The sequence below is a fragment of the Pseudoliparis swirei genome, chromosome 8, assembly GCF_029220125.1.
Source record: "Pseudoliparis swirei isolate HS2019 ecotype Mariana Trench chromosome 8, NWPU_hadal_v1, whole genome shotgun sequence".
Taxonomy (NCBI): domain Eukaryota; kingdom Metazoa; phylum Chordata; class Actinopteri; order Perciformes; family Liparidae; genus Pseudoliparis; species Pseudoliparis swirei.
The window spans coordinates 16601286-16612148 of NC_079395.1; the positions used below are offsets into that span (position 1 = coordinate 16601286).

At 42.1% G+C, this 10863-nt stretch overlaps 1 protein-coding gene across 1 annotated transcript; it reads left to right on the forward strand.

Annotated features, from left to right (window-relative positions):
- The first annotated feature begins 1813 nt into the window (after positions 1-1813).
- LOC130198539 (histamine H3 receptor) lies at positions 1814-8126 on the forward strand. The gene is made up of 3 exons (XM_056421729.1): positions 1814-1973; positions 2473-2639; positions 7374-8126. The coding sequence occupies exons 1-3, from the start codon at positions 1835-1837 to the stop codon at positions 8124-8126; spliced, it is 1059 nt and encodes a 352-aa protein (XP_056277704.1). The 5' UTR covers positions 1814-1834.
- The last annotated feature ends 2737 nt before the right edge of the window (positions 8127-10863 follow it).

Here is a 10863-nt window from a genome sequence, read left to right on the forward strand (position 1 = left end):
TTAGAGAGGAGCACTTATTCATACTTTATGAAACGTAAGTACAATATATGTGCATAGCTTTTGAAACAAAAAGTCATTCTCTGAACTGCCTTTCAACAGCCATTACCAAATATAGAAATATAAAAGAGAAGACACATTTTATCAGCTATCCTGAGGTGTGAATCACATCATAACACATTGTTCATATATATCACTGCATCATTTCTCTTTTATCAAGACGGGCAATAAAGGTAGCCAACCGCCTAATTAAGAGAATCTGCCAAAGCAGTTATGGTCAAATTTCTAAAGAGCTGATTTCATTTTAATTCAGCTTATTGTGAACAATATACTGGTGAGATGTCTAAAAGTGAAAAGTACGCTTTTCCTGCACTAGTTCCTGTGTTTCCACTGACACTGAGAGATGGTGCTGGCTCCATTTGTGGGAAAATAACCGTAATTCAAGCTGGGCTCCTTCAGTCACTTCTACTATACTGTAGTGTTTCTCATCTCTCTTTGGACCTCAGCTGTGGGACCGAGACGATAGTATCTGAATGCAAATAAGGCCTCCAGCTTCCTCCACTGTGTGCTCCAGGGAGCTTTTATGCCCACAAGTCTCTAAACATGTACATGGAATAAACTGGAGGTTTTTGAGGTACTACATGGCGAATGCTTATGATTTAACTGCAACTGGTGAAACTGTTAATCTCACAAGGCCTTTTGTATTGAGCTTCAGTGAGAGACCGAGCCTCCCACTCGCTTCTGTTCAGGTCGATCTGGGTCTTGCTGGCTGGAAAAGCTTCTTCGCATGAAGGTATATGAGATTTATTTGGGGGGAAATGTCTCCAACTGTAACTGGATGTCACTAATTGAATGTGCAAAGTGTGGATTTTGATGAAATGCCCTCAACAATGTCCACAGACAATAGCAAGCTGCACCAATATTATTGTTTGTTTATAAGTTAATATTTGTAATACCCAGCGTGGGATTCGGGGAGGGTCATCACCGACATTTAAACGTGCCAAGCTTTTCCATGTTCACATCCTGCATCATATCCTCTGCACAGCCACAGCATGCTCATTTGAGGCAACTATAAACAATCAGTAGGGTTTGAGTCAAACAGGAGGTTGAATGGATTACAGCTGAGACCAGATAGATGTGGAATAAACTCAGTTTATACTAGTGCACAGCATGAACGTAGAGAGAAAGAAATTGACTATTTGACGTCAGTGAAATTATTTTGCCACTCTCAATTCATACAATATACAAATAGATTTGAGCTTTCATCGTCAGCTTGAAAAAAAAAATCTTTCCATTGAACAAATCGCGGGATGTTGCTGTAATATTAACACACGAGTTATTGGATACGCCCACTAATTCCGTTTAACTTCCCATTAGATAAGAAAACTTTTCTGCGTCATCATCTCGACGTCGTGGACCGTGATGTTACTCCAAAGTCATTCCAGTGTGTGATGAGAGAAGTAATGCGCTCTCTCCGGTAAGGCGCCATTTCTAGCCAATGCGTAATTCATCAAGTGTCCAGGCTGCGTTTTGGGTAAGGCGCTGTGCGCTCTCTCGTGGATTTTCCTGCACACTGTGCTCAGTTTCCACAGGAAAGCGACGCTCTGAGAGCATGCATGGGGGTGTTGAATGCACAGTCCCTGCGCCTGCCACCTGTTACTGCCTTATTATTTCCAGCTCCGGCCGTTTGAGGACATAACGGAGCGTCGTTCACCGTCACATCAGGACCATGTCGGAGGGACAAACTGACTCCAACTCCAGTCGGTACTATTTAAACAGCACCTCAACTCGAGTCCAGAGCAGCTTCGTGTTTTCTGGACCCGTTCTTGCCATTTTGATGGTGATGATGGTGACTTTGGACGTTGTGATAGTTTTGGGCAACGCACTGGTCATTTTGGCCTTTAAAGTGGACAAGAGTTTGAGAAGGCAATGCAATTACTACTTCCTGAATTTGGCAATATCAGATTTCCTTGTAGGTAAGTCCAACCTTAGTCTTTTTAATATACCTGGACACATTGAATATCATAAAAGTATGTGGTAGCTCTGTCAGGAAGCTTATTTGTTACAGGCTGCTATGAGGGGAAGTTTTGGAATATGGAATATGCTGCTGTATGCCAATCCCCCTTTACTCCTGTGGTGTGTTACCAACTAGATTATTTAAAGTCCACACTCATCAATGAAGCAGCTGCTATATATATATATATATTTAGAGAGAGAGAGAGCTTTATACATTTATTGATAATTCCTGAATATGACAATGGCATTGCTTAATTTTTGCACGTGTGTAATTGATCTTCCCTTTCACACTGACTCATCACTTTGTCACCCTCATTGCCTGACAGTTATTTTGCGGGTATCCATGTGCATTACTTTAAAATGTTCTGCGCTTCCTTGGTTTATGATTCCTTTCCCATTCACTGTGTGTGTGTGTGTGTGTGTGTGTGTGTGTGTGTGTGTGTGTGTGTGTGTGTGTAGGGGCGTTCTGCATCCCGGTCTACATGCCTTACATCCTCACAGGCAGGTGGACTCTGGGCCAGGGACTGTGCAAGCTGTGGCTGGTCATGGACTACCTGCTCTGTTCGGCATCAGCCTTCAACATTGTCCTCATCAGCTACGACCGCTTCCTGTCTGTCACCAGAGCAGTGAGTGGATCATCCTCTGCCTCACATGTTTAACGCACACTACTGCACCAACAAAGTTCATTTTGAACCACCGCTCATGGCACAGTTGCTTGACATATTTTTTAAATCATCTGAAATGTCGTCATTATCAAATATATAGATAAAACACACTTCTAAAATATATATATATATATATCAAAATTTGAGCAAACTGTTTTTTAAAGATTGAATGTTAGATATTTAGCCTTTTTCTTTGCAGCCACACACATGTTCACTGCCCGTGTCTGTGGTTTGTTTTCTGTGAGTTTCCCTAGGTTATTGGTAGTGGCGGTGCCACCTCAGGCTCCTAAATGTGACCATCTGCAGAGGTTAATCACTCCTGACCTATTCAGGCCCAGTGCCACCCCTAATTATCGCCTTTCCCCATGACGAAGATTAAAAAAAGAAAAAAAGTCACATTTTAACTTTGGTACAGACTGGGCGTCGGAAAATATGGAAGATATTAATGTGATGACAAAACTGAAATACCTTTAACTTCCACTTCAGTAGATTATAATAATGTTCCTGATGTCCGGGCAACTATCTTCTACTGCTTTGCTTTTTTGAAATCTAATTGTACGGCATCAATGATGTCCTTTTTCTATTTGGATCCAGTAGTTATCTTACATTTCCAAAGCTCTGCAGCTCTCAGGCCCATTGAACCTGCCCTACTCTGTGCATTAGCCCACTGACTGTATCCTACCCATGCGTGTGTGTGTGTTAACTTAAAGATGGGACGAGGCTTGGCATGGCAGACAAAGAGAGTGTTCTGTCCCCTTTCACAAGCAAACACTTAACATCAGAGCAACACACACAAATAACACCAGAGAGAGAGAGAGAGAGAGAGAGACCCTTCTTTAATTAGCTAGCTTTGATCATAGAGATCCTCCTCTGTGCCGTTGTCCTTCCAACCTGGAGAGATCAATCAGAGCTGAAACCGGCCACCGGCTGCCAAGCAGTCTTTTCCTGAAAGCATTTCCCTCTGAACATTGAAAGACAAAGGATGGTCAACAGCCACAGGACAAAGTTTGGCTTTTGAAGCAATGGAGTCAGATCGGATGCATATATTTGGCAGTTAGACGAAATGTCAGCACATGAACAAAATACTAACTGGCACGGTAACTAGAAAAAAATTAACAATTGTCTGTGTGATTTGGGATTATAAGAATGAGAGAATGTCAATATCTGGAAGCTGGAAGAAGCAATTGAACCAACTCTAAAATGAAATGTCCTGACTGAGCGCACGTGATTCTTCTCCATCGAGAGCAGCGGCGCGACGTGAAGCAGGGGGAAGAGTCACCGCCTTGAATCACCGAAGACCAATTAATTTACACAAACGTTTATTTACGTGATCTTTGGAAGAACTGCAAATTATTTCTTTGTCATTCAGAACAGGGGCCGAGCAGCTGGAGTGGCATGTTGCCCCCTGAGCAGGAATGTGGACGGGGACATAGGAAGTGACGCTAATTGAGACAAGTGGCCCTGAGAAGTGCCTCGTTGACTTCACCCTCACACACACACACACACACACACGCACACACACACACACACACACACACACATACAGTGCAAGATGTCAGGATGTCGGAAAGTTTGTCCGCCGACATGTTCTGCGATTTCACAAACACGCCATCGTGTGCCACGTGTCGTACGTTGTTAACGTGCAACACGTTAGCTTGATTCTTTTGTGATCGCATTCTTTATTTTTTATTTTCTAGATTTGCATATGAAAAAGAAAAAGATGTGCACACGTGCACAAAGATGCAGAGGCACATAATCAAAAAAATAAAATATATAGATTTAAATAAAGGTAAAGATGCCAATACCTACACATATTAAAATATATAAGCACATACATACATATATCCATACACACACACACATACATCAACATACATACACACACACACATACATACACACATACATACACACACACACACATACACATACACATACACACACATACACACACACACACACACATACATACACACACACACACATACATACACACACATACATACACACACACACACACACACATACATACATATTATTACAGTTTTTTTCGATTGCTAAACGACAGTGGGCCAACTGGAGTCACATGTGCAAAACTCTAACCACAGTCTGCACTACCAACAGTCACCTGAGCTAAACAGTTCACATCACCTGCAAAACTCATTCCAAGCAACACAACTCTTAACACATGGCTCAAAACACGCTCAGTGCAGCCAAACACTCTGCACAACCCTCACTGAGATAATACACACTGAGGTAACACACACTGTCACTCAGAAAACACTGAGGTAACACACACTGTCACTCAGAGCACACTGAGGTAACACACACTGTCACTCAGAAAACACTGAGGTAACACACACTGTCACTCAGAGCACACTGAGGTAACACACACTGTCACTCAGAAAACACTGAGGTAACACATACTGTCACTCAGAAAACACTGAGGTAACACACACTGTCACTCAGAGCACACTGAGGTAACACACACTGTCACTCAGAAAACACTGAGGTAACACACACTGTCACTCAGAAAACACTGAGGTAACACACACTGTCACTCAGAGCACACTGAGGTAACACACACTGTCACTCAGAACACACGGAGAGTAAAAACACGAGCATCAAACACCAATACAGAAAATACTAACTTTTCATCTTTACAGTTTGAACAATTTCAGTGACTTCAAACAAAGTAATATTTTCTTCAAAGAAAAGAGTGACATTCTTTCACATGATTTATTAAATTTTTTAGAACATAACAATTCTTTAAGGTAAATGAAAATTAGCAGCTTGCTTCAATAGTCTGTAGTAATTTACGGAATTACAGTAATGAGAAAAAAAAGGTAGAAACTAAAAGTACATAATTCAAACAAATAATTGAGGGGCTAATCCTGCCTCTCTCTAGCATCAGGCCACATGTTGTCATCAACATCACATCTCATGTTCTCTCTTGCCATGCACCTGAGGAAGAACCTTCTGGGGGGCCTTATCCATCCCCTCCTCTGACCTCTGTGTCTTCTAAAAGAGACATTTGGGCATGGTGTGGGTGGTGACCAAAAAACGACATTTACATTACATCTATAAGTGTAGCCCTTATTTCATCTGGAATAACAGCTCTTTGTCTTCCTCCACGCATCCCCCTCTCCCTGCCACCCTTCTCCCTCCACGAACCCGTCTTCCTTGTTCCATTTCCAAAATGAGTCTTTCTGAGCTCTACCTATATATACTGTCATATATATATATTATATATATATGTGTGTGTGTTCACTAACAAGTCTAAAACAAGACACCTGCTTAGCCTTTTAGCTGAAATTGCAATCAGCAGTGTTTGAAAGGCACAAGGCTGAACTCTATTCCGTTTTGAATGTGTGGTTCACAGTTTTGACAGCAGTGTGTTAGCATTTGAACAAAGTGCTGTAAATCCACAGTGTTGTGCAGGTTGTGGTTAAAGTCATGGGATAAGTGTGTAGAGTTTTGAAAACTGTGTTCAAGCAATGAAAAACAAACTAGAGTTTGGTCCACATGAACTGCTGCTGTGCAGACTGGAGTTAGAGTTTTGCACATGTGACTCCAGTTGTGCCCGCTGTCGTTTAGCAAATGAAAAAAACTGTAATTCCCCCTCTCCTATTATACCCCCTCATACATTTCCAAATATTATACATGGGATTGTATTATATTATTATATTATTACATTGATTGTTGGATTCTGCTTAAAGCCAGGGTCGGGATAAGATATTTTTTTCTTCAGCCCCATGTATTCTCTCAATTTAAAAAGTTCAATGTTCACAAAATCAAGACAGCTCGCTAACCACTGGGGTTTCATGAGGGTATGTGGGGGACTCTTTTGTTTGCGGCTGTCAGGCCGGTTAATAAGATGCGTTTTGGGGTTTGTGATAATTCCAGTGTGGAAAAAAAATCATTAAGAAGCAGCACAGCTGGAGTTCATGGGATTACATAGTTCAAGATCTTTGTCACACGGAGAGAAACCATTTTCCAGAAAAGAGTTACTGACATCTTTACTAAGCCAAAACATGAGCATGAAAGAGCTCACAAGTCGGTGATGAGATTATTATCACGTTAACTTTTCCTCGGTGTATAATATGTTCGATGTAAACAAGTATTAGCTTGATGATTATATTGTGAACATCAGTTATTCATCAGCTCTGAAGGAGTTAACCGGAGGTCTTTTTGGAAACACACTTTAAAGCTATGGCTTCTGGTTGATTTTACATAATGATACATCGTTGACAGATGAAATAACAGTATTTAAAACCCTGAAATGTTTCTCCATACCGACCAGCTGCAACATTAAAATGCTGCTCACACATTAATGCATCACTAATGACAATCCAATTTTAGAACAAATAATAAACCACCGACGGGGGCCATTCTGCTTGCATCCTTTTCATACTGTTTTTACTTTGCACACATTTATAAAATTTACGTCATACTTAGTGGTATTTCCAATGACAATGCACTACTTTGCACTGTGCTATTGCTCTTATAAAACAAAAAATAATATACATGAACATTGCCTCCCGTTTTATGGCTAAAGATATTGTACTTTAGGAGAATGATCTTGATATTTCGCTCTATTTCTTTAATAACGGTAGCAAACTGCCGATACAATGGAGTGACCCCTCACTGTCTGTACCACTCAGTATATGTTTGTGATTTCTGCTTATACTTGCAGGTGAGTTACCGTAACAGACAGGGCATGCCACATCAAGCCGTGGCCAAGATGATTGCTGTCTGGGTGCTGGCCTTTCTCCTGTATGGCCCGGCTATCATATTCTGGGAACTGGTGGTGGGCCGGAGACACGTGCCAAAGGATGAGTGCTTTGCAGAGTTCTATTACTCTTGGTACTTCCTGCTGAGTGCCTCCATGCTGGAGTTCTTCTCTCCTTTCATCTCTGTGGCGTTCTTCAACCTCAGCATTTACCTCAGCATCCGCAGGAGGAGGCTCCGCAGCAGGGAGGCCCAGCTCCACCTTCAATTGAGCGAGCCTGCGTCTGCCCCGGGGAAAGGCATCCCCCCGTCCCACCACTGTGGGTCTGGCATGAAACTGGCCGTAAGAGGCTCCATCAACTCCCAGACCTCCTCTCCCGGTTTGTGTAAACTGGATCCCTCGACCAGCAGGGCGGCCCAGCCCAGCCGTCTGTCCAGGGATAAGAAAATCGCAAAGTCCCTGGCCATCATAGTGTGTGTGTTTGCCATCTGTTGGGCACCGTACACCCTACTGATGATCATCCGTGCCGCCTGCAGGGGGCGGTGCATCCAGCATCACTGGTACGAGGTCACCTTCTGGCTCCTGTGGCTCAACTCTGCGATTAACCCCTTCCTGTACGCGCTCTGCCACAGCAGCTTCCGCAGGGCCTTCAGCAAGATCCTCTGCCCGAGGCGGCACACCACTCCCCTATCAGCTGTCCTTCGCACCGGCCAGTGACACTACGGTAGACTGATGAACAATGTGCCACAACTGAGGATGGACATCTTTCAAATTACACAGTTTCAGCAGATGAAGCTGAAACTGTGGATCGCAGTTTGTCTCGATAGACCATAATTAATCGTTTCCAAAAGCTGTCTCAGTGTTTGGATGTTTGGTCTGACTGTACAGTATGATGTTGTTTACAGTTCGCTGTGTTCAAATATAAAGCATGTGTTAAACAGATGTGTTATCTTGGGGGATTTTTTTTACAGGTAAATTAATTTTGAATCCCTATGATGGCAAGAATGTTGACATAAGAAAATATCTATTTTATATTTGAATTGAATGTGCGCATGCAAGATGTTGAGATGTTGTATTGTTCGACATGTTACGCAGCATACATACAGGACTGTCTCAGAAAATTAGAATATTGTGATAAAGTTCTTTATTTTCTGTAATGCAATTCAAAAAACAAAAATGTCATGCATTCTGGATTAATTACAAATCAACTGAAATATTGCAAGCCTTTTATTCTTTTAATATTGCTGATTATGGTTTACAGCTTAAGAAAACTCTAAAATCCTATCTCATAAAATTTTAATATTTCCTCAGACCAAGTAAAAAAAAAGATTTATAACAGCTGAGTGTTTGTCAAGGCTCAGGAAACCCTTGCAGGTGTTTCGAGTTAATTAGACAATTCAAGTGATTTGTTTAATACCCTACTAGTATACTTTTTCATGATATTCTAATATTTAGAGATAGGATATTTGAGTTTTCTTAAACTGTAAGCCATAATCAGCAATATTAAAAGAATAAAAGGCTTGCAATATTTCAGTTGATTTGTAATGAATCCAGAATGCATGACATTTTTGTTTTTTGAATTGCATTACAGAAAATAAAGAACTTCATCACAATATTCTAATTTTCTGAGACAGTCCTGTATATATAAATATTTATATTTTATTGAGGATTTATGTTCTTAAAAAAGTGTTGCACTCACTGAGACTATTCCCTAACACAGACCATGATCACCCTCTGCTGTTAGAAGGTTTACAGAAGCACAGGGATGACAAGATGAAGTGCGTTTCTCCCCACACTGAGTACATTGTCTGCACATTTATCATCTCATGGAAAAAAATATGATTTGCTGTAATAAAAGAATATATCAAATAAAGATAATTTCTCAGTTTTTTCCCCAGAATTTGCCTTTACGTAAGACAAAGACGTCATCTGTTTACAAATAATGCCACACGTAGCGTTGCTGTGCTCAGCAGCTGCATGTTCACGGCTGTGCCACTAGGTGTCACCATTAACCTTCCCTGACAGCTTCGTGTGCGCGCAGCGCGCGAGCGTTCAGCGGCGATCCTTCACAGAGGAGTCCATCTTGGTAATTTAACGGGGTTTCCATTAACTGCTTTACTTTTTTCTTGTTTGCATTTGAACATTTGTTATATATGAGCTTTATTGTAGCGCCAGGACTCTGCCTGATTGAAAGTGTAGCAGAAGACGATAATCATAGCTCCATAAAAATGGAGGCTGCTCATAGCTTCCTATTTATTCACAGTGAGTCCTTTCACTGTCACATAGCGCCACTTGTAAAGAGTTACAGTCCTATGCACGAGTAAAGGGTTTGTATAGACCTTAAGTGCTTTTATGCCATTTTAGGGGGGGGTAACTATTTATGTGATTTATTAGAGTAGTATTCTTAAATGTTGTCCTCTTAGCTCAGAGCAAAGCTCAATATTTGGTGCTGGAGTTACTTCAATTTAGGATACGCCACAAATAACCACATCTCTATTAGTGGCTCAGGGTCTTCATGCACATTATAAATGAAGGATGTACGCTCTGTGATGCATTTTAAATGTAGACGCTGTCTACCTGGTGGCTAATTGGGTCAGTGCCAAGTGCAGAGTGGCTTTTGTTTGATGTGCAGATGAAATGCTGAGAGTGCAATACCCTTTTTTGTATTGTTCCCCAGTCTAGCTGTATGATTTGATAAATTAAAAGACTTCTTTCCAGATGTAGACTTATTAGACCTGTAATTACGCCGTCATGGTAGATAGTGGGGTTACGTCTGCAGGTGCCAGGGTCCCACGGGGGGACTTACGTTGCTCAAATTGTTGCTGTTGCACGTGTGCACATCTGGGCCCCTGGTCAGGTGCTGCGAATAAGGGCACAGCTGCAGGCCTCTGCTCCCCTCCCCCAAACCCCCCCTGTGGCGTGGGTGGTGGTGGGGGGACAGAAGCACACTTCTGACCAGAGGGATGCAAACACATTTCCCTCAGGACGACAGAACTGCATTTATCAGCGGAATGGCGAGCACGCGTTCACTCCCTGTGTCTCTAAATGTGACAGCAAGAGCCGGAGCACCGCGAGGAACGCTTGCGCTGTGCGCAGTTATATTAGGAGCTGCACTGCTATTGATTTTGTTGATAGATTAAAATGTCATGGCATGTGTGCCAAAGCGATGTAGCTACCGACTGAGGCCGCGTCGCGGTTCATACCAACTTAAATTGGTCTTGGAGGAAAGAAAACACAGATGAGATTTTAATGATATCCGCATGCAGAGGTGTGTGTGTGTGTGTGTGTGTTGAAGCATGTTCAGTGAGTATACATGAATGTGTTTATCACAGGGTTTGGATGTCTGTGACCCCGAGCGATGGGTCTAAAAGCAGTGACCCCAAATGGAGCGCACCTGTGCCCCTTGAGTTTATAGAGTCCCATTAGCAGAGGCTCAGTCGGTGATCAGAGTGGA